General features: G+C 49.5%; 1 protein-coding gene across 2 annotated transcripts in view; it reads left to right on the top strand.

Annotated features, from left to right (window-relative positions):
• LTBP2 (latent transforming growth factor beta binding protein 2) overlaps positions 1-23,974 on the top strand; it is a 113,983-nt gene that overhangs the window by 45,007 nt on the left and 45,002 nt on the right. For both annotated transcript variants that reach the window (XM_077941395.1, XM_015144131.3), the window contains exons 4-8: positions 12,370-12,560; positions 15,020-15,190; positions 15,678-15,884; positions 17,021-17,307; positions 18,408-18,510. In XM_077941395.1, coding sequence (XP_077797521.1) covers positions 12,370-12,560; positions 15,020-15,190; positions 15,678-15,884; positions 17,021-17,307; positions 18,408-18,510 — 959 coding nt within the window. The remainder of the gene's footprint in view (positions 1-12,369; positions 12,561-15,019; positions 15,191-15,677; positions 15,885-17,020; positions 17,308-18,407; positions 18,511-23,974) is intronic.

Here is a 23,974-nt window from a genome sequence, read left to right as displayed (position 1 = left end):
GAATGGGGCCCAGCTAGGGCTGGGGAGATGGTTCCAGTGAGGCAGGAGGACTGGGAGAAGCCATGGAGAAGTCTGAAGTTGAGTGTGACAAATATTTTCAGGGCAGCAGCTGTGTGCCCAGAGCTGTGACTCCATGGAAGATATGAAGAGGGTAAGGCCCAGTCCCTTCCCTCCTGGGGGTCTGTGTCCCCCGCCGAGCTGCAACCCTTTGGGTGGCCCAGCTGGGCCCAGAAGGAGGCAGGGAAGCACTTAGAGGGGCTCTTTTTCCTGGTGGGAAGAAGAGGGCTATTGCCCCAGCAGCTGGACGCATGGGCAAGCTAGAGACAAAATGAGGGGCATTTCCTGGAGCTCTGAGAACCCCTCGGGGCCACCCACACCCCACCTCTGCCCCTGAGGTGGCCCGGGTGTGAGCCCATTGCCCAGGCAGCCTGCTCTGGCTCTCTTGCCCGGCTCCCTTACCCTGCCAGGAGGGAACAAAGGCCACACAGGATCTCGAGGGGCCAGGGCCTGGCAGCCTAAAGGCTGGCTGCTCCATGGACAAGGGTTCACAGTGGGACCAACACATGAGGGGCTGGAGGGTGGAGGGCGGGGTGTGGCTCCAGGAGTCTCTGGACCCTTTAGAAACTGAGGTGGCACCTACTTCAGGGCTGCCCTTGATGGGGGGACAGGCCGCAGGCAAGGGCTGGGTGCCCCTCCCTGACATTCCCCCGGACACACAGAGCTCACACCTCCCTCCATCTCCCTGCCTGAAACAGGAATGCTGTGTTCCCTTGAGCTGGCTGGGAAGCAGGGCAAGGTGCAGTCTGGGCAGGAGAGACTGCCCCAGGGCTCTACCTCCTCTCCATCCACAGCCTGGCAGGGGCATCCCCTAGAGTCTATGTGCTGGGGGATCCAGTCCTTTCAGACCTAGGTGTGGCTGTAGGAAGAGCTAGAGGCCCAGAGCCTCAGAGCAGTGGGGATGTGACTCATGGCAGCCAGGTGGGGTGAGTGGGGTGCCTGAAGCTGACTGGTGAGGGCAAAGAGGTTGGGTGGGTGGGCCCAGCAGACACAGCAGCAGGAGTGATCTTGAGACACCTCGGGGATACCGGGGAAAGGGCTGGCTCTCGACCCTTTAGAATAGGCACCAGGGAATGTTGACGATGCTCTATCAGCGTGCCAGGCAACAGGAAGGTACAGATTCCCATCTAGGCACTGGGCCTGTTGAACGTGCTGTCCCTACTTGTCTCTCTAGCTTAGGTCCCTGGGGGTTCGGCAGCCAAGGGCTTGCCTGGCCAGCCAGGAGGAGAAAGGAGCAGAGCTCTGCAAGGTCTTTCCCCTGCCTTGCCAGCACCCGAATCCTCAGGGGAGACCGAGCCACCAGGGAAACACAGGACATGTTAAGCTGCAGTGAGCTGTACCTGCAGCCGCAGGAAGGAGCAGCCTCTGTGCTTTGGCTGGCAGCAGAGAGAGTTCTGGGAACGCCTTCCTCTCTTGGAGATTTCTCCTCCATCCTTCCTCCTCCTCTGGCTGCTCCAGATGCCTTCAGAGCCTCTCCCTCCATCTGCCCCTAAAGCGTTGGTGTTCCCTAGGTTCCCTCTGCCCTTCTTTGTTCTCTCTTTCCTCTTACATTTCTCAAACTGTTTAGGTGTCAGAACACCTGGAAGTCATAAGGAATACCACGAAATATCAATACACTTAATTCCATGATTAGAGCTGGGAACGGTTTTATTAGCAGAAACTATGACGATCGTCTATGTATGGGGGAAAAAAAAAAAAACCTGCTATAGGCACACACATGTGTCCGTGAAAAGAGCAAACTGTGGGATGAAGTATGATAAGCTGTTGCCACATTTTTCCGTTAATATTAATTTACGGCTTGTTCGTTTGTTTAATCGTTTGCTAGCAGACAAGTGGTAGCAGGTGCCAGAGGTTGGAGAAGAATTTATGGGAGCAAGACTTAGAACTGAGACCATTCTGTTCACTAATACATTTTTCCCTTTTAAATTGGAAAACGTTGGCAGAGCTAACACCCCAGTCAGGCAGTGGCACTCTGAAGCATGGTTTGTTCTGCCTGCTTTCCTCGAATATCATCCTTCCCTCTTAACTCTACAGCCACCACCTCTACTCTTACAACCTCCTCCCAGCCCCAACTGTGTCTACAGCCCCAGAACTCTCTCCCAAGTTCTGCCTCCTGGGTGTTTCCATCTCGAGATCCATCTCGAGGTACGAAGCACTCATTATATCCAAAACAGAGGCCATCATTCACTTCTTGGATTTCTCATGTTGAGATCTTGGCTCTTGGAACTCTCTCCACCCATTTGTCCAAGCCATAGGTGGGAATTATCTGTCTCTATATCTGAAATAGCCCTTGCATCCATGCCTTCTTCTTGGTTCTTTCCTCGGCCACTGATAGTCTAGACCACAGCCAAAGCCTTCCAGCTGGCCTCCAGCCCTCCTCTCTTTAGTCCATTCTCTACCGGGTGGTCTTTCACCACAATAATCATCATTTAAAAATGCCCATCTCAACATGTCCTAGGCCTGCTTGAAGACCATGAGTGACTTGAGGCTAACATGTGGCTTCTCCTGTGCCCCCTCACTTTTGCTAGGGTGCTAAAGACTTCACCCAAGGTTGGAGTCTTTGCCATCCCTGGGATCAGTGCATGGCCTGTAACAGGCACTCAGTACTTGCCCTTTGAATGAGTGAAAAAGTGTAGCTGTTCTTTGGACCAGGTCATTTCCCTGCTTCAAAATCTCAGGGCACTCCCCTTCACCCACTCAGTGCAGCCCAGACACCTCCCCCAATATTTCAAGACCTCCACCATAAGGGCACAGACCTATTCTTTAATCCCTCAAAGCCTCAATGTCCTCATTTGTAAAATGGCGATAAAGAAACGATTAATGGTGGGTGGATTTAGGGTGAAGTTACTTGGTTTGGTAACCTGGCCTCAGCACTTAGGAGTTCAGCCACTTTCTGCAAGGCATGGAACCCCCATAGCTTCTGTTTTCTTGACGATAAAATGGGGATAATGAGTATCTAACTCTTGGGTTATGGAGAGGCCTATGTGAGAGGGTGCACGTGATGGGCATTATTGCCACGTTCTGTGCCAATTATTGGCAGAGAAAGTGTCATTAAATTATAGCACCAGTTGGCCGGGCCTGGTGGCTTACACCTGTAATCCCAGCACTTTGGGAGGCCGAGGTGGGCGGATCACGAGGTCAGGAGTTCGAGACCAGCCTGGCCAATATGGTGAAACCCTTCTCTACTAAAAATACCAAAAAAAAAAAAAAATTAACTGGGCATGGTGTTGAGTGCCTGTAGTCCCAGCTACTCAGGAGGCTGAGGCAGAAGAATTGCTTGAACCTGGGAGGCAGAGGTTGCAGTGAGCTGAGACTGCATCACTGCACTCCAGCCTGGGCAACAGAGCGAGACAACTCCAGATGGGTAACTCCAGCCTGGGCAACCGTCTCAAAAAAAAAAAAAAAAAAATATATATATATATATATATATATATATAGCACCAGTTTATTCCCTACCCACCCACTTCCCACTCCCTGCTCTCCACCCTGCCACATACATAGGTAACCACTGTTATTAATATTCCAGGATATCCTTCCAATGTTGCTTTATGAATATGCAAATAACTGCAACATATATCCTTATTTTCTGTATGTTACACAGAAGTTCACATGCCCTACACCAGGAGCCAGTACACTTCCATAAATGGCCAGACAGTAAATATTTTAGATTTTCTATGACATATGGTTTCTGCAACTACTCAGCAGTGCCATTGGAGAGCAAAACCAGTCACAGACAAGGAGGGCAGCTGTGTTCCAGTAAAACTTTACAGATGCTTAAATTTGAATTTCATATCGTTTTCTCATGTCTTGAGGTATTATTCTTCTTTTGATTTTTTTCAGCCATTTAAACATGTGAAAACCATTGTTAGGTCATAGTCTGTACAAAAACAGTCAGTGGTGGGATTGGGCTGTTGTGTTTTAACTTTTCAGTATACCTTGGAAAGCTTAACTTATTGATGTAAAGGAGTTGCCGCTGTGTTTCCAGGGCCTATTACCCCATTCTGCGGGCAGATCCTTGTTTGTTTAACCAGTCCCCTACTGAAGGACACTTAAGTTGTTTTGATTCTGTACAAACTATTTTGCTATTACAAAATGGTGCTTCTATAAATAGTCTTGTTCATATATCATTTTGGGCATTTACAAGTGTCTTAGGTCGGGTCCCCTAGAGGTGGGATTCGGGTGTGTGTGATTTTGTCGGGTGGGGGAGGGGGGGAGATGAGAAAGGAGAGAAGAAAGCAGTGTGGGAAAGGGGAGAGAGCCAAGTAAAGATGTGGTCCCAGGTAAATCAAGCTTTGGCCTGATTGAGGATAGAGCTTACAAAGTTGTTTCTCCTTGAGGCCTGGTGGCCCAGGCTTTTGAACTTCCCTTTCAGGCAGTCATTGGCTGTGTGGTCCTGGTGGTGGGAGGAGCTTCTCAGGTGGTTCCCATCAGCCAAGAGCATGACTCAGAAGAAATCACAGGTGTAAGCCTTTAGCCACTACACTTGCAGATACAGGAGCCAGAAAGGGGACCTGGGCAGGGCAGCAACACCTACCACAGAAAGTTTATCTGCCGGATAGTCTTGGAGGTGGAGTGGCAGGGTCAAAGCGCGGATGCAATGGGATGTGGATAGACATTGCCAAATTGCTTTCCAGAAGGGTCCTATCAGTTTACATTCCTGCCAGCAGCATCTGAGAGTGTCTGTTTCTGCATAGTCTCACAAATGAGTATGTTATTAAACTTTTGGGTTTTTTTTTTCTAATTTGGTGGATTAAAAAATGCTACCTCAGCATAGTTTTCATTTGCACATCCCTTACAAAGAGAAAGGTTAAGCATATTTTTCTGGGTTCAAGAAATGTTTGTATTCTTTTTTTTCTGTGACCTGTTCATATTCTTTGCTGATTTTTCTTTTAAGACTGTTGGTCTCTGTCATTTCTGTTTCTAGTTTCTAGGTACGGAGATTCGTCTTTTCTCTATGATACGAGTTGCACATATTTTTCCCACCATGTCATTTGTCGTTTTACTGTAAGGTGGTTTTGGCCAAGCAGGGGTTTTTGATCATAGAATTGTTTGGACAAGTAAATGATATATTAGCTAAAACACTTAGCATGATACCTGCCACCTGATAGGCATTGAATGGAAATGATTTCCCGTCCCCGCTCTCCCCTGTAATCTGTGCTTTATCCAAATGGTGCTCCTTATTCTTCAAACATGGCTTGTGCTTCCCACCTCCATGCATTTCTTATGTTATTTTTCTTTCTTTCTTTTTTTTTTTTTGAAATGGAGTCCCACTCTTGTCGCCCAGGCTGGAGTGCAGTGGTGCGATCTCGGTTCACTGCAACCTCCACCTCCCAGGTTCAAGTAATTCTCCTGCCTCAGCCTCCCAAATAGCTGGGATTACAGGTGCCCCGCCATCGTGCCCAGCTAATTTTTGTATTTTTAGTAGAGACAGCGTTTCAGCATGTTGGCCAGGCTGGTCTCAAACTCCTGACCTCAGGTGATCCACCCGCCTCGGCCTCCCAAAGTGCTGAGATTACAGGCGTGAGCCACCGCGACTGGCTCTTTGTTGTTTTTCTAATCTGGAATGTCTGCCTCCTCATTTTGGGGCTGTTAAAATCCTACCTATCCCTGAAGTTCCCTGGATCCTTCTCCTAGATCTGGTCTGTATTCTGTCTGAACTCCTGTACCTCTGCTCGCTAACACAGTCCATCGTGGCTCCTAGTTATGTGGACACGTTTACCATGCTTTTCCTGAGCCTCAGTTTCCTTATCTATAAAATGATGTTGTGGGAAGGATATTTATTTTTATTACAAAACAAATACATATTTATTCCATGTGATGCATATTTATTGTAAAAATTTCAAAAATATAGAAATTATAAAGTTTAAAATGGGAGGTGCACACAGACACTCTCATTCCTTTTTTTTTTTTCAGAGTTGGAAATTAACATTTACTTTGTGTCTATTTTGTGCCAGACTTTACACATCGAAGATTTACATTATTTCAGGTTATGATCACAACAGGAACAGCAGTTTTATTCCTCCATCATTTGATAAATAATAATTCAGACTTGAAAGGTATCTTTCTCATTGATTCCCAAATAATAAATGGTAAAGCCAGGATTAAATTTAGATCTATTTGATTCCAAAGTTCATGGTTTTTTGCAAACTTTAGGAAAAACTGATTATATGTGTTTTTTAATGCATAAAAAGTAAAGAAAGCTGTCGTTGTCGGGTATCAACCCCAGAATTTGCAAGCAAATTTTTCCTTTTTTTTTAAAATTATACTTTATGTTCTAGGATACATGTGCACAACGTGCAGGTTTGTTACATAAGTATACATGTGCCATGTTGGTGTGCTACACCCATTAACTCGTCATTTACATTAGGTATATCTCCTAATGCTATCCCTCCCCCATCCCCCCAACACTCTCATTCTTAAAGAGTAGCCACTATTTACAGATCTTCTGGTCCTTTCCTATGCTTACATAAACATCTGTAGGGGAAGAGAGAGAGAAAAGTGTCTTAAAACACAAAACTAGAAGCATACTATCTGTATATTCTGCAACTTAGTTTTTTTATTCACTAAAATAACATAGATAAGATGATGTATATAAAATGCCTGGCTTCATGTTCATAATGATAATTACAACTATTCTATGTATCTTTTTTTTTTTTTTTTTTTTTTTTTTTTGAGAGGGGGTCTTGCTCTGTCGCCCAGGCTGGAGTACAATGGCAAGATCTCGGCTCACTGCAACCTCCGCCTCCCAGGTTCAAGTGATTCTTCTGCCTTTCCCTCCCGAGTAGCTGAGACTACAGGTGCCCACCAACACGCCTGGCTAATTTTTGTATTTTTAGTAGAGATGGGGTTTCACCATGTTGGCCAGACTGATCTCGAACTCCTGACCTCAAGTGATCCGCCTGTCTCAGCATCCTAAAGTACTGGGATTACAGGCATATTCTCTGCATCTTTAACAACACTCTTAAACTTTCTTTTAGCAGCAAGACCCTTTCCAAACAATAATACAGTCATCCCTCAGTATCCACAGGGGATTTGTTCCAGGACCCCCGTGAATACCAAAATTCATGGATGTTAAAGTCCCTGATATAAAATGACATAATGTTTGCATATAACCTACACACATGCTCCCATGTACTTTAAATCATCTCTAGATTACTTGTAATACCTAATACAGTGCAAATGCTAAGTAAATAGTTGTCATATCATTTTTATTTGTATTATTTTTCATTGTTGATTGCTATTTTTGGGGTTTTTATCCCCCAAATATTTTCCATTCACAGTTGGTTGAATCTGCAGATGCAGAACCCATGGATATGAAGGGCCAACTATTTTTGGAAGCCCAGTTTATGAAGTAAATAGAGGAGAGCTGCCAGGCTAGGGTGAGGGTGAATGGGGTGGAGGGCACAGAGCTCCTCGCCCACTTGTCTTCCCATCGCTATTTGGAAACCTTAGTGTGTCGGGCAGGGTGTGGGCATACCTTGCACATTTAAATAAGTGGCATCATTATGGGCACAAACTGCCCAGGCAACTTTCATGTGGGCCTGAAAACCACTCACTGGGATGATAATTTTTCCTCATCTTGGTTGAAAAGCCCAGAGTCCACAGGTGAGAGCAGACTGTGGTGGAACTGGTGGCTGTCTCTTGGCTCTGTGCTGGCCTGTGATGGGGATTTCATGGTCCACAAACAAATGAAGAAAATAAAGTCATTTGGTGAGATTTCCATGAAGTTAGGCTTATTCAAACATTTCTCTTTTGGCTCTGAAATGTCTTTTCTTTCATGAAATTATGGTGGTAATGATTGACAGTTTTGTGTGTGTGTGTCTGAAAGTCTTAGCAACCTAAATAAAAAGTTAGCAACTTTATGTTGTTCCCCCAAATTTGTTCCAAAATTTTATGGATTCATGAAATCCTGAAGTCTAGAGATGACTATTTTGGTCCATTGTGGAGGCTTGGCCAGGATTTCCCTGGAACAATCCCAGAAAGATAGCAAGTTCCATTCTTGTGCTGGTGAGTTTGGAAACCTCTGTCCTTTGATGAAATTGCAGCGGTTCTTCCAAGGCTGTTAGTAGATGGAGCCTCTCCTGGGGGCTGTGGTCACCTTCTCATTGAGACTCTTGCGATGTTCTGTTATCAAATCTCTACTGTCCTTAACTGGGGGAATACTGCTTCTTTGGACCAGCCTGGGGCAAACATGGCACCACACCATTCTCTTGATGTCCTACAACCTGAGACTAGGAAGGAACTTGCGAACAGGATTTGGCTAAAGGCTTGCAATTTGCTTAAAGGAAATGAGTGCAAAGATAATATAAGGCTAGACAGTGGGGTTTACCAACTCCGCAGCTCACAGTCTCCACTCCATCCTAGCTGCCTGTGCCCTTCTACGTGGCGATGGCAGTGACAACCAGCTGGAGACCACCAGGGAGCCAGAGCTGAGCCAAGAACCTGCAGCCCTCCACACAGTGACAGCCTCTCTCACTTCTCACCTCTGAGGATTAGGCTGGGACTTATAAAGGGAGATATCAACCTCCTTATATGGATGCTTTAGGAATAAGAGGCAGGACCTATAAAAAAAAAAAAAAAAAAAAGACTGGGAGCATCCTCCTTTACTCCACTATGAGCCTCACAGAATGCAGGACTTTTTGATTTCTGTCATTTAACCCCCAATCCCCATTAACAGCAGTAGGTGACAATGAATTGGGCTCACAGGACTCCGGTTGTTAAAAATGTGTTGACACCAGGTTAGACACTTGGCCCTGTTTATCTATAAGGACACTTGGACAGCAATCACATTTTTTTCTGGAGTCTATTTCCCTTAAAGAAGAATTTTAAGTGGTGCAGTCACATTTTCTTATTTGCTTGGGGAGATGTGTTTAGTCCAAACTGTAGCTAACTCCTTTTTTCTTCCTTGTTCCTGCAATTTAAAAATTCTGGCATATGTTCCTACTTTGACCATTCACTTGTATTTGTGAAATAATTGCACAGTCTCACTTCTCTTCATCTTCACACCAACGCTATGAGGTGAGTATTGCTATTCTGTTTCAGTGATGAGGATTCTGAGGCTCAGGGGAGCTAAGTGACTTGCTCAAGGCCGTGCTGCTAGTAAGAGGCAGAACTGACATCTGTCTGGCCCAGTCCCACCCCCTCTCCTCTGTACAGCCAGGTCCTGTCTGTGATTAGGGAATGCATGGTTTGTTTATTTGGTTTTCTTCTCTGCAAAACTACCCCACTGGCCCTTACGGGATTTGAACCCTGGGATCTTGGTGCCATGAGCTATGAGCACCAATTAGAGAAAAAAACTGACAGCAGCAATAACATAACAATGATAACAAACCACCAAGAAAGAACACTTGGAGTGTCCATCCTGACCAGACTGGAGAGCTCTTTGTCAGGGTCAAGTTCAGAAAAGTGGCAGTGGTCTGGGTAGAACATGAGCTACTCTTTTCACCTCTCTGGGATGCTCTGTGGCACTGCCACTAACCTGAGCATGGCACCAGCCTGGTACCCAGGACAAGGCTCCCAGTGAGCCAGCAGCTCAGCCACCTCTCTCTCCCCGGCGCTTTCTTGGAAGCCCTTGGAGGGAGTTTGCTTTCTTTTTTGTTTTTTTTTTTTTGAGATTGAGTCTCACTCTATCGCCCAGGCTGGAGTACAGTGGGGTGATCTTGGCTCACTGCAACCTCCACCTCCCGGGTTCAAGCGATTCTCGTGCCTCAGCCTCCCCAGTAGCTGGGACTACAGGCATGTGCCACCAAGCCCGGCTAATCTTTATATTTTTTGATGGGGTTTCTCTCTGTTGGTCAGGCCGGTCTCAAACTCCTGACCTCAGGTAATCCACCTGTCTCAGCCTCCCAAAGTGCTGGGATTATAGGTGTGAACCACTGCGCCAGGCCAGTCCTAGTTTGCCTTCTGCCAGGAAAGCATAAGGAGTTTGCTCATGGCCTGGGCACCGAGGGCTGACAGAACTGGGGTGGAGATGGGGGAGGGAGAGAATCCCAGGGCCTTATCCCACTTGTGCAAGGAAACCAGTGGGGAGGCTTGGCATGGGACCTACTGGGGGAAGGGATGCCCCCCGAGGCCTGAGCAGAGGCTTCCAGGCTGAGCTCCCCCTGGAGTCTGGGCTGGTTGTCGGGTGGCACAGGACACAGGCTGTGGATCAGGCCCTGGGTTGGCATCCTGGTGTCCCGATTTAGCTCTTGTATAACCTTGGGCAAGGACTGAGCCTCTCTCAGCTTTGAAGTCTGCAATATACTTACACCCACCACAGTCCAGACACTGTCGTATACACAGTGGTTCATAGACATTGTGACAATGACAGAGTATTTACAACAGAGGCTGCCTTTTAGAACAGCCTGCCCAATAATAAACATCAAGAGAATGTGTCCAAATGTATGAGACAATTCAAGCAGTTAAGATGTCAAAGGATGTGAGCGGAGGATTTTCACAAGTGGTAAATAAATACCTGAAATATTTCAACCTCAAAAATAATTTTTTAAAAGAGGGGGGAGGTGAAAAGAACGTTGAAGTACCACTTTGTGCGTATTCAAAGCTAGCAAAGTATTAAAAATTAATAATATGCTGTGCTGGCAAGGTTGTGCTCTAAGTGGTTCATTTATATATTTGGATGCAACCCTTTCAGAAAGCAATACACCATTGTGTGCCTACAGACATAAATGTTTGTAACCTTCGATACAGTCATTCTAGCCCCAGGAATTCATCCTAAAGTTTTCGTTTTGTTTTGCTTTTTTGAGACAGAGTCTCACTCTGTTGCCCAGGCTGAAGTGCGGTGGCACGATCTTGGCTCACTGCATCCTCCACTTCCTAGGTTCAAACGATTCTTAGCCTCAGCCTCCCAAGTACCTGGGACTGCAGGCATGCACTACCACACCCAGCTAATTTTTGTATTTTTAGTAGAGATGGTGTTTCACCGTGTTGACCAGGCTGATCTCGAACTCCTGGCCTCAAGTGATCCACCTGCCTCGACCTCCCGAAGTGCTGGGATTACAGGCGTGAGCCACCATGCCCAGCCTCATCCTAAAGTTTTAATCCTTCAAAATGTTTCCTATAACATTTTTTCAAACATACAAAATAGAACAGTACAACAAATCCCCCTGTACTAAAGGAATATTTTAACAGAAGACAAAGTCATATAGGTAAGGATGTACATATTTAAAACTTAAAAACAGGCCAGGTGCAGTGGCTCATGCCTGTAATCCCAACACTTTGGGAGGCCAAGGTGGGTGGATCACCTGAGGCCAGGAGTTCGAGATGAGCCTGGCCAACATGGCAAAACCTTGTCTCTACTAAAAATACAAAAAATTAACCGGGAGTGGTGGCGGGCTCCTGTAATCCCAGCTACTGGCGAGGCTGAGGCAGGAGAATTGCTTGAACCCAGGAGGCAGAGGCTGCAGTGAGCTGAGATTGCGCCATTGCACTCTAGCCTGGGCAACGAGAGCAAAACTCGGTCTCAAAAACAAAAACAAACAAACAAACAAACAACTTCTTAAAAAATCTAAATATGCAACAGGTAAATATCTGAATAAGTTGTGATTCATCTTTAGCTGGACTATCATGTAGCGATGAATGTGACAAATATGACAAATTGAATTGTGTAAACTGTGATCTAATGTTAAGTGAAAAACGGAATTTAAAATTGTATCTCTAGGTTATGACAATAGTGTAAAATCATATATGTGAGCGAAGGTTGAAAGAAAATATGCAAAAGTATTTGCTGGGTCAGGATGGGAGATGATGAATTCGTGTTTTTCTCTTTGAATATTGTTGTTATATTATTCTTACAATAAAAATAAATGAGAGGGAGATTCTAGGCTCTGCTCTGAATCAATCTGTGAAGGTGTGTTTGTTGGGCACCTCTTCTACAGGTAATTCATATTAAGGGTTATATTAAGAAGTGGTAGGGAGTATGTACAGGACTTGGTTTCAGGGCAGGGGCTGGTCCGTAGTGGGTTCTCAAAGACCCCCGGAATGTCAGAGCTCCATGAGGACATCTAACACCCCCATTTTGCAGTTAAGGGTCCTGGGGCCCAGAGGGGCTGAGTGATTTGCCTGGAATAACCCACCAAAAGCCTGGTGATTCCACATAGGGGTTGGTATTTCTACAAAACTAGCCGGCAGGCCTTTGGATCAGTCCTTCTGCCTCGGGGCACGTTCATGTCCGGGAGTCAGCCATACATGGGTGAGAAGGCAGCCAGAGAGCATTGTTCTTGTGCAAAGGCAGGGAGTGGGTGGCTGGATGAGGAGTGGCACAGACACACTGTTCCCAGGGTGCAAACCCCCATGCCGCGGTTGTCTCCACAGGACCCTGAGTGACCTCAGCCAGACCCACCCTTCCCAGCAGCACGTGGGGTTGTCCCGCACCGTCCGACTTCACCCGACTGCCACGGTCAGTAGCCAGCTCTCTTCCAACGCCCTGCCCCCAGGACCAGGCCTTGAGCAGAGAGATGGCACCCAGCAGGTGGTACCTCTGGAGCACCCCTCATCCCCCTGGGGTAAGGATGCCCTGTCTTGGGTCCTAGAAGAGCAGGGCCTCTAGAACTCTCTTCTCCCACCTCAGCTTTCCCCCTCTGCTCTCACAGAGGGGCTGAGTTGTCACCTTGTCCTCATTCTTTCAGCCAACCAACAAACGCTTCTTGATCTCCTGCTTTGTGCCGAGCTCCAGGGGTCCCAAACCAGTGGACCTGGACTTCACCCCTGTTGCAACCCTTAGACCTAGACTGCTCTATTTCTGCCCAATCTATCATCCCCTCCTGCCTTTGCTTCCCTCGTGTCCCACTGTGATCCTCAACTCCCTGGTCCCAGTCCTTCCACCTCATCCCTCCTGCAAACCCCAACCCTCCTGGATCAACCCAACCAGTTGTTTCCTCAGCACCTACAGCTGCGCCTCTGCTTCCCACAGGAGGAAACAGAATCTCTGTGGATTCACGCCATGGCACACTCTTATTGTTGCCTGACGACCCCTCCCTGTGTGCCTGGACATTTTCTCCCTCCATTTCTCAGAGCAGCTACTCCAGGCCTCCCCTCCCCTCCCCTCCTTTCCCAGGGCCCCATCTGTCAGCCCACGGACATGCCCCCACCTCCCAGAGAGCTCCTCAACTTCCTGCCCGTCACACACACCACTCCCGTGTCTACATCTGTGCCTGAGCTCACCTCCTTCCTTTATTTCCATTTTAAAAATCGAAGTGGAATTCACATAACATAAAATTAACCATTTTAAAGGCTACACTTCAGTGGCTTTTAGTATATTTATAATTGTGTGCAACCATCACCACTATTTCATTCCACAACATTTTTATTACTCCAAATAGAAACCTTGTACCCATTAAGCAGCAGTCACTCTTTATCTCCCCTCCTGTCCCTGGCAACCACTCACCTACTTCCCGTCTCTATAGATTTGCATACCCTCGACATTTCACATGAATGGAGTAATACAATGTGCTATGTTTTGTGTCTGGCTTCTTTCACTTAGCATTACATTTTCTTTTCTTTTCTTTTTCTTTTTTAAGAGACAGAGTCTTGCTCTGTTGCCCAGTCTCGAGTGTGGTGACATGATCACAACTCACTATAAGCTGGAACTCCTGAGCTCAAGTGATCCTCCCACCTCAGCCTCCAGAGTAGCTGGGACTACAGGCACGCACCGCCATGCCCGGCTAATTTTTAAATGTTTTGTAGAGATGGGGTCTTGCCATGTTGCCCAGGCTGGTCTCGAACTCCTGGCCTCAAGTGATCCTCCTGCCTTGGCTTCCCAAAGTACTGGGATTGCAGGCGCGAGTTCCCGTGCCTGGCTTAGCATAACGTTTCTGAGGTTTATCCATGTGGCAGCGTGTATCAGTGCTTCATTCCTTTTCATGGTTGATGATTCCTTTCATGCCATCTTGAGAGGGAGGTGTCCCTCTTATCTAAGGCACACTGTGGCACCCTTTCTCATTTCCTCTGGAATGCTGACATCACTTGTCCCCCGACTTCTGTATCTTCACCCTGTCCCTCCCTCTCAGCCCTTTCCCCTCAGCATGTACAATTGCTTACAGCTCTCTCATTCACACACACACACACACACACACACACACACACACACACACACATTTGTTTCTCCGCTTCCTTCCTATCTCTTCCCTTCACAGTCAAGCTTCTCAAACCCATGATCAACACATATTTTTTCAACTTCCTCCCCTCCCATTTCTCCCTCAACCTTCTGCCTCTGGCTTCTGTCCCCAGGCTGCCCATACTGAATTAATACCCCAATTCCATTGCCACCGCTCTTGGTAAATGAAGCAACCTCAGCTTGCACTGCTGCCATGACTTCCCCAGTGCTCGCCCCGCCTCTGGAGCCCCCTGCGCATCACAGCCAGCATGGTGTCTTGCTTAAAAGTCTTCTGCGGCTTCCCCCACCACCCACCAAATAAAGTGCCTGATCCTTGTTCTGGTAATCAGGTCCCCTCCAAAACCTGACTCTAATCCTTTCAGGCTTCATCTTCTTCTCTTCTCTTAGAAAACTCTCCTTTCTGGCAAGCCTGAGCCGCATTCTGTTCCCTGCCCTTGGGTTCAAAGCCCAGCTGCATCACTTGCTAGCTGCATCACCTGGGCACCCAAACTTCTCTGGGCCTCAGTTTTCTTAGCTGTAAAATGGACATAGTAGGTTGGATGTATGAAAAATACCAACACTCAGCCATTAGGAACCTACAAAAATGGCAATTTCTAATAGTTCAACCTAACATACTACCCACTCAAGAGGGTTGATGTGCGTGAAGTGTGAGCTTGGTGGCTGGCACATCTGCGAGCTTCTCAAAGGTATCACCCTGCCCCTACGATGGGACCCTGCATCCAGTAGGTACTCAGCAAATGCCCCTGAGATGAATGCAGCCCTAGTCCCATGGGGCTTTCTAACCAGACTCTGGAGGTCACAGCTGTGCCTCTCAGCCCTGCCCCCTGGACCCAAGCCCTCTCTCTGCAGGGCTGAACCTCACGGAGAAAATCAAGAAGATCAAGATCGTCTTCACTCCCACCATCTGCAAGCAGACCTGTGCCCGTGGACACTGTGCCAACAGCTGTGAGAGGGGCGACACCACCACCCTGTACAGCCAGGGCGGCCATGGGCACGATCCCAAGTCTGGCTTCCGCATCTGTGAGTCCCTTTCCCGTTCAGATGGTTCCCAGCTGGCCCCGGAGGGTGAATAGCCAGAGAGCCAGGTCTGCCTTGGACGGGAGCCCGCTGCTCCCAAACTGTGGCTCCACAAGTGTCCCAAATCACATGGGGAGCTGAGTCCTCACTTGGCAGCCTAGCTGTGTGACTCTAGGAGTCACATAACCTCTCTGAGTCCAAGTTTCCTCAACAGAGAAGAGACAGTTCATGATAATGCCACCTCCCAGGTTATTGTGGGGTACAGGGAAAGGCCTAAACGGGCTTTTTAGGAAGGCAGGGACTGGTTATTATCCACCCTTCTTCACTCTACATGAATGCAGTGGAAAGTCCCTACATTTCAGGGGGCTCCAGGCTACAGGAGCCATCTAGGGTCAGGGTTCTGCCGCCTGTTTCTCTGTGGTGGTCACCAGCCACAGAACAGGTGCTACTGTTCTTCCACCGCTGCTTACCTTGACGGTTGATGTTGCAGATTTCTGCCAGATCCCCTGCCTGAACGGAGGCCGCTGCATCGGCAGGGACGAGTGCTGGTGCCCCGCCAACTCCACCGGGAAGTTCTGCCACCTGCCTATCCCGCAGCCGGACAGGGAGCCTCCAGGGAGGGGGTCCCACTCCAGAGCCCTGCTGGAAGCCCCCCTGAGGCACTCCACTTTCACACTGCCACTCTCCAACCAGCTGGGTGAGTGCCAGCACAGCTGGGCGAGCGGGACCCTGGGAGGAGTACCAGTTGGGTGGAGGCTGTCACCATTGCTGTGACAGGGACAGGGAAGCTGCCTATAGTCCTTCCTTTTTTTTTTTGAGACGGAGTCTCGCTCTGTCGCCCAGGCTGGAGTGCAGTGGCCAGATCTCAGCTCACTGCAAGCTCCGCCTCCCGGGTTCACGCCATTCTCCTGCCTCAGCCTCCCGAGTAGCTGGGACTACAGGCGCCTGCCACCTCGCCCAGCTAGTTTTTTGTATTTTTTAGTAGAGACAGGGTTTCACCGTGTTAGCCAGGATGGTCTCGATCTCCTGACCTCATGATCTGCCCGTCTCGGCCTCCCAAAGTGCTGGGATTACAGGCTTGAGCCACTGCGCCCGGCCTAGTCCTTCCTTTACCATCAAACCTCCCTCTTTCTCCTGGCCCTCAGTGCTGAGTTTCATTCCCTCAACTTCTCGGCCCCCTCCCATCGGAATTCATCCACTTGTTTTTGCCCTTTCCCTGTGTTGGGTACCTTGGGGAAGACAAAACAGTATAAGGGCAGGGTGCTGCCCTCAAGGAACCCATGGACCTGGGTAATAGAGGGAGAATGGTTGGGAAATAGAATATCAGCATAAAACATTTCATTTTCCCTGCCTTCCATTATTAGGTACCAAAAAAATGCAGAATGCTTTAGGGGATCAGGGGATGGAGAGGCGCCTAAGCCCAGAGTGCTCTGGCACAGCTGCATGGAGGGGATGGACTGCAGTTAGGCCTGAAACAATGGGTAGCATCTGGTTAAGCAGAGGGACTGGCATGAGCAAAGGCACGGAGGTGGGGCCATGCAGGAGCCAGGGGGCTGGAGCTCCAGGGTTGGCCAGGGTCATGGGGGAGGTGGAATCAGGAAGGTAGCTTAGAACATGATAATGAGGCTCCTTCAGTGACAGAGTTTGCACTTCATCCCGTCCCAAGGGATCATTCTGGGATTCTAACTTGGGAGCAAGGAAATGGAAGGAGAGTTTTAGGGTGACACATAGCCAGTGGCCTGCCTGGCCCAGGGGTGGTGGATACCCTTCAGAGGGTTGAAAATGAGGGTGGGGCCCTGCTTCCCTGGCTCTGACCCCAGCCCCTGTGCCCAGCCTCCGTGAACCCCTCCTTGGTGAAGGTGCACATTCACCACCCGCCCGAGGCCTCAGTGCAGATCCACCAGGTGGCCCGGGTGCGGGGCGGGGTGGAGGAGGCCCTAGAGGAGAACAGCGTGGAGACCAGACCCCCGCCCTGGCTGCCTGCCAGCCCTGGCCACAGCCTCTGGGACAGCAACAACATCCCGGCTCGGTCTGGAGAGCCCCCTCGGCCACTGCCCCCAGCAGCACCCAGGCCTCGAGGACTGCTGGGCCGGTGTTACCTGAACACTGTGAACGGACAGGTGAGAACACAGCTCTAGCCTCAGCCCTGGATGCTTCCAGGACAGCAATTATCCCCAATCTGCCCTTCTCCTCCTCTCTGTCCTCTTTGTTCTTATGGAATGTGAGTGTCTGCAGAGTCTCCCATTTCCCAGATGGGAAAACCCAAGGCATGAAATTGCCCATGTATGGAGAGGCTGGGCCTCCTTCCTGGACTCTAGTTGGTGCTTGTCAATACCAGGCACACAGAAGAGGACCCAAGGAAGTTCCCCTCTGGAGGAGCTGTCACCAGCATCCTCAGGTGAAGGCAGCCTCGAGTTGCTGATCCTATGACCCCCGGCGCATGGACCACTAGGGCTGTTAGCATCTGGCCAGGAGTTTTGTATCTAGTTGAGGCTACAGTTGGGGTCACAGAGATGTGGAATTAACAAATGGAGGTTAACCCAAAAACCCTGGTGGTACAAAGATGAGAGATACCCTATTGCCCCCTGGGGCCATCCTCAGCTCATAATGGGAAATCAGGGAAGCTTTTCTGACGCCAGGCACCCAAGAATAGGGGTTAGACCAGGCCCAGTATGGTTTTTCTTGGGGTTGCCAGGAAACCGCTTAGTTTCCAGAAACTAAGGTATTTCCAGAAACCCCATTTGAGGTTAGGGAACTGGAGGAAGTGGGACAGCCAAGGGGTAAACACCCTGAATTTCCAGATAGTCCCTGGCCTCTCAGCTTGGGGTATTCCTGAACCTGGGGCAGTGCTCACAAGGAAGGCCCACACTGTGGGCGACCCTGCGGCTCCCTGGAGGTAGGCAGAGGAAGCTCTTCCTTTAGGACCCTTTGTCTGTGGCTAGGGCCATGGAGGGTGGTGGTTTGCAGCCCCGCACAGGGCGGATCTTGTGTCTGCGGTGTCCCATCCACACACAAGGTTAGGGGCTCGGAGAGTGCACAGCAGGTTTCTCTGCTGCCTTCTGGGATATGGGCTGACTTGTTTCTCCCCTTCTTTGGCTGGGGGCCTCCTCTGGCCGAATGTGGGGAGTGAGCTCTGTGTCCTAGGCTTTCCCGGGACATCACTGTGCACAGCCTGGGAGGGAAGAGGGGTGGTCACAGGTGTCCATGGCCTCTCTTCCAGTGTGCCAACCCTCTGCTGGAGCTGACCACCCAAGAGGACTGCTGTGGCAGCGTGGGAGCCTTCTGGGGGGTGACTTTGTGTGCCCCATGCCCACCCAGACCCGGTGAGTGCTGGAGTCCAAGGTTAAGAGTGGCGGGGGAAGCCCTCCCCGTGCCTGCCCTCTCCTGCCAGGGTTTCCCCTCCAGGGTGTCAGAGGCCAGGCAGGTAGAACAGGCTGGTAAACTGCAGACTTCCCAGACCTGCTTTGAAGGTGTTTCTGGCCAGCACTGAGGCTCCTGGCAGCCCTCTGCTGGTGCAGTCTGGCCTGCCTGCTCCATTTGGTTGCCTGCAAGGGCCTGCCCCCTCTTGCAGAGATTCTTGATCAGATTTTAGGGATTTTATTCAGTGCTCCCCTGTACACCCCTGTCTAGATGCCAGGGGTCCAGGGGTCTTGATTTGATTCAGTGTTTTCTTTATTCTCTCACTGGTGGGGCTCCCAGGCCTCCTCTTTTATCTCCTTACCTCCTGTTCCAGCCTCCCTGACTTTTAATTAGGGTTGAATGTCTGTCCTAGATGTCCTCATCCTTGGGGTATGGGAACCCTAATTCCTTGCCTTCTTTTGGAGGATAGGAAAAACCTAACATGTGTTCATTCATTCATTCAGCAAATACTCACTGGGTGTCTTGTATGTGCCAAGAACCGTGATTTCAGGAGTGAGCAAGATGCCTGTTCACGATGCTCTCCCCAGTCTTAGTTGCACAGTTGGGAGGTGGGTGACCAGATGCCTGTCCCTGAGTGTGGCTTCTGCCCACTTGGTCTGTCTTCTCCCTTCAGGCCTCCTTCCTGGGCCTGGGCGTGAGCCTGGTGTGTATTTCCTTTGCCTGTCAGCAGTCAGCTTGGTCAATCAGCTTTGTCAGGAGTCTGGACAGGAGCCCAAAGGTGGGAGGGGCAGGGCCGTTCCTCACATCAGACTCAGCTGTGGAGCAGTGACTATATTTTCCAAACTTAAAATAAGTGTAGACGGTTTTACAATGTGATAGAATTTTTGGCAAAGTAGCAAAAGGTAGTATTCAGCTCCCAGGCTTAAACGTCTAACACATACTAGGTACCAGTCCCAGCTCCTCCTGATCACCTCTCTCTGCGTCAGTCTCCTGATCTGTAAAATGGAGAGAGTAATAGTGCCAGCCTCATGGGCTGCTGTAGAGATTAAATGAAATGATGCACCTGCTTAGTATTAGGTCAATAAACCTGGCTGTTATTGTCGTTATCATTATTGTTGTTAGAAAGTATCCCTCAAGAAAGCGAGAAAGGAATGGACCCACTACCCTACTAGGAAATGTACCTCAAACTGCCCAGGTCTCCCCTGTAGGCCAGAGATTTTTTTGCCACTTTTCTTCTTTCCTTGTTTTCTTTTCTCTTTCCCATCAGGCGTTGAACCCTTGAAACTTCGATATCCCACATTCTAATCAGTTGACAAATATTTACATTGACCAAACCACTATTTGAAAAGGCCATAGTGTGCAGGCCCTGGACAGAGAGTAGAGAAGGTGGTAAAAACCGCGCCTTCCTCTCCAAGCTCACAATTTAGCAGGGAGTCATAGGTGGCTGGTGGGCATCAGAAATGAAGAGGTTTGAGCAGTGTCTGGTCAAGTGCCGAGGCAGTGGAACCCAGGCCCCTCATAGGTCCAGTAGCACCTTTGTGCAAATTAGAAAAACCTGCCCTTCCATTTGTTCAGGATCATCTTCATAAATATGCCAATCTAGAATGCCAATGATTCCCTTAGAGATGGTGTTTTTGTGCAGCACACAACCTGCACATCTGTAAACTACGGGATGGGGGCCCTACGGGCTAAAGCCAGTGGATCAAGGAAAGCTCAGAGGAGATGACTTCCAGGATGAGATCTGAAGAATAACTAGGGTAGAACAGTTAAAGAGTGGGGAAGAGTTTAATAACCCAAGGAAATTGCATATGCGAGTAAGACCAAGAGAGTTAGCAACATTTTCTGGAGCACAGTGTGTCTCTTGCTGAGCCCTGCTCAGCCCTGGCTCTCCTGTAGAAAGGCAGGCATGTCAGAAGGGTTAGGTGGGGCCAGGGCTCCCATGTCCCTGCTCTGGGCAGGTTCTGGTTCCCAAGAGCTGGCTCATTCAGACAAGTGGGTGGGAGTCTCTCCCCATTTACCCCATCAGCCCTCTGAGGGGCGTGCAGTACCTGCTGCGCTGACCAAGGTGCTGACCTACCCTGGGACCTCCTGACCCAGTAGGGCTGTCCTAGGAGGGAGCTGGCTTTTCTAGGTGGTGGAAACAGTGAGATTTCATCCAAGTGGCAATTCGGGGGCAGACTTAGAAGTTTCCCTTCCTTGTCTCAGGGCTCATGAGCTGTCACACTGTTGCCTCTAGAGTCTGAGAAATAATGAAGGGGAAGAGTGGGCTCAGCTGCCAGCAGCATGGGTATAAAGGAGTGGAGTGGTGCAGCTGAGAAACAGGCTTCCAGAAGGGCCTTCCCCAGAATCCCGCTTCACTGCTGGGATTCTCCTCCCAGCTGAGGTTTGTGCCCTTCACGGAACCTTCCTCTGGGCAAGTCTTCAGGCCTTAAGGTGCGCTTGATTTGGGTACCAAGCATAATCCTGAGCTCTTGAGATGCAGCCCTCTGGGTGGGGTGTCAGCAGTCAGGACCCCACAGGGTCCTTGGGTCAGTACCTCCTCTCTAATTCACTAAGCCAATCTGACAGTGATGTTAGTAGCCACATATCAGGTGACATTAGTGAAAATGAAAATAGAGCCACTCTGGATTCTTCACTTATATGTCACATCTGCCGCTTGTAAGATTGGAGCAGAGAGTGGGAGCACAGGGCCTGCCTGTCCCAAGCTCTGGAGCCCATCAGGGATGCAGAGAGTCAGGCTGTGAGGTCCATGCCAGGGCTGGCTGCTGCCAATGGAGGATTCTAGGCCTGTTCCCCTCAACCAGGGCTGACAGGCACAGTGACCACATCCCCAGATCTTGAAAGCACTTCTGAGAGTGGGGGAGCCCTCCACTGGAAGGGTGGGGAGCAGGAGAAAAAAGCCAGAGTCTGTACTGAAGTGGCTACCTGCTTGCCCACTTGCTCCACTCCTGGTTCCACCTGTGTGCCAGCCTTGAGAGCTCAGCCCACCTGATGCCCAAGAACCCTGCTCCAAATACAGCCGGTGAGCTCGGTTCAGGCAGGGCTGGAGCCCAGTGGCGGTGGGCATGGGAGCAGAGCTCTGTGGATCAGGTGCATGCAGAACGCCAATTGTACCCCTCCCCCAACACACCCAACGCTCAGCCCTTGCCCTCGCTCCGCCCCATCCCAGACGGTGGCCTCCCCCACTGTGTCCAGCACATCTCAGCATGCTGGGCACCAGGGTACAGACCCTGGAATGTCAAGCATCCCAGCACACTGAGCAAGAAATAACAAAGACCAGGGCAACATAAACATCAAAAACACATGAAAGTGCAGCTGGGCATTGTATAGAGAAGGGGCAAGATGTTGGGGAGCCTTGTTTGTGTTGACAGAGTGCCAGGCACCTCACTTCATGCCTGAGCCTGGGGCTGGGGTGGGCACATTTCTTTAAGTGGGGATGACAAGCTTCTGTACAAGAAGCAGAGGAAGAAAAGGCAAGCTGTCAGGGCAGGTTTGGGGAAGGTTGGCAAGACAGACAAGACTTCTGGATCCCAGATCATCCCTGGCCCTGGTGGCTTTGCCTCTCTGAGCCCCTATTTCTCCTCTGATAAAATAGGGTTATGCTTCTTTGGGGGAAGCCTTTGTCATCCCCAGTGAGGTGTTCTAGCAAATCAGGTGGCAGTGGGAGTGATAGGGCGAGCAGCCTGGGAGTGGCTTCCCTTCAGTCACATTTTGGCTTTGAGGCTCTGTGCTGGACTGTTGAAGAAGGTCCCACCAGAATGCCACTATTCCTGACATGGAAAAGGACTGCCTTGAAGTCTTAATTACATGGCATAGGTGAATCCCTTTTTTTCCGGAATGCCACAGAACTTGCGTGGAGAGCTGGCCCGGGAGTCAGTCTAGACCAGCCCACAGTTCGCCTCTGCTCCCTTCACTCTGAGTGGTAGAGGTAATGTGTACTCAGCTGAACTCCCAGGACCTAGCCTGAGCCGGGTCTTCCTGACCCCTTGAGATTTATCAAAGGATCCCAACTCATAGGCCTCTTCAATCCTCCTGTCAGAGTCTGGAGAACACACGGCTCTCAAAAGCCACTTTGATTGAGGCCACATTTTTGAGTTTTCATCTGAGAAAGACAGACATCTGGGCTGACTGGAAAGTTGGCCACTGCCCCATCTGGCTTGGCACTGGCTGTGTCAACCCCAAGGCCCCTTTGCTGGGACAGGCAGGGCTGGCACATGGCTCGGGGCCTGCAGTGGTGGGATCCAGCTGTTTGCCATGAGATCGTCTTGCCATTTGCCTGGGGTGGGTTGAGTTCACCTCTGAACCCAGGGCCCCCTGTATCTCCAGGGAGAACAGATTTTCTTGCTCTGCCCTTTCAAGGAACTCTGCACCTTTCTCTCTTAGACCAAGGCTAGCTGCCGGTTCCTGAACTTTCACATTATGCCGAGCCCTTTACCTGTTTTGTCTCACTGAATTTGTACAGCCACCTGCAAGCCCAGGATTTTTAACCCCATGTGATGGATGAGGAAAATAGAGCTCCGAGAAGGCTGAGGAACTTGTCCGAGGTCACACGTCTAGGGCAGGTAGAGCCAGGATTCCAACCACAGTATGTCTGACTCTCAGCTGAGCAAGATCTCCCTAATCATTCTGGGGAGACCTGAGCCTCCCTGAAGCAAACAAAGATCAGGATGCTAGACTGGAATGCTGCAGCCAAGAGGATGCGCATCAAGATCGGGTTTTGTGAGTTCCTTGTGCTATATCCGTCAAGAAGATTCAGGTTGGATAGACAGGCAGGTTATCAACATGTAGCCCCAGCCTGCGTCAAGAGAAATAATTGCCCTAGGGAGAAGGGTGTAGGCTTTCCCCACGCGGTTCTAGAGAGAACTATCCGATGTGTGGTGTTTCTGGTAACCAGAGCTCGACTTGAAACTGATCGCAAGGGACAACTTATTAAAAACTGCAGGTGCCCAGCAATAAACTAAAAGTAGTGGGCTCCAGATCACCGGGAGAATGCCTACCAAGAACAGGTTTTTCAGAGGAGATGACAAAGAAAATTGATTTTTGAGGAAATGGGGGTTTTTAGAAATGTTTGAAAATGTATTTGAAACCCCCAACAGAAAGAAGGCTTTGCTTTGGTCCTGACCCTTGCCCCTGACGAGAGTTATAGGTATAGCTCTGTGATGCCAGCCCCTGGGGAGGGTGGGTATGTGAGGGTGCTGGGAGCATCAGGGGCAGAGAGCCTTAGGGCAGGCCACAGCAGCAGCACCATTATTATCACCCTCGTCGTCATTCGCAACCATTTATTCAGAGCGCTTGTAAGTGCCAGGCACGGTGCTAAGTGCTTTCTTATTTTCTTGCATCCTAACAATATTTCTAGATGTTGGGTGCTATTATCCCAATTTTACAGAAGAGAAAATTGAGCCTGACACCCCAGGCCTATCTGACTCC

This window comes from Macaca mulatta, chromosome 7 (assembly GCF_049350105.2).
Source record: "Macaca mulatta isolate MMU2019108-1 chromosome 7, T2T-MMU8v2.0, whole genome shotgun sequence".
In the NCBI taxonomy this organism is placed as follows: domain Eukaryota; kingdom Metazoa; phylum Chordata; class Mammalia; order Primates; family Cercopithecidae; genus Macaca; species Macaca mulatta.
The sequence above is the reverse complement of the archived record's forward strand: the minus strand, read 5'-3'. Positions and strand labels throughout refer to the sequence as shown.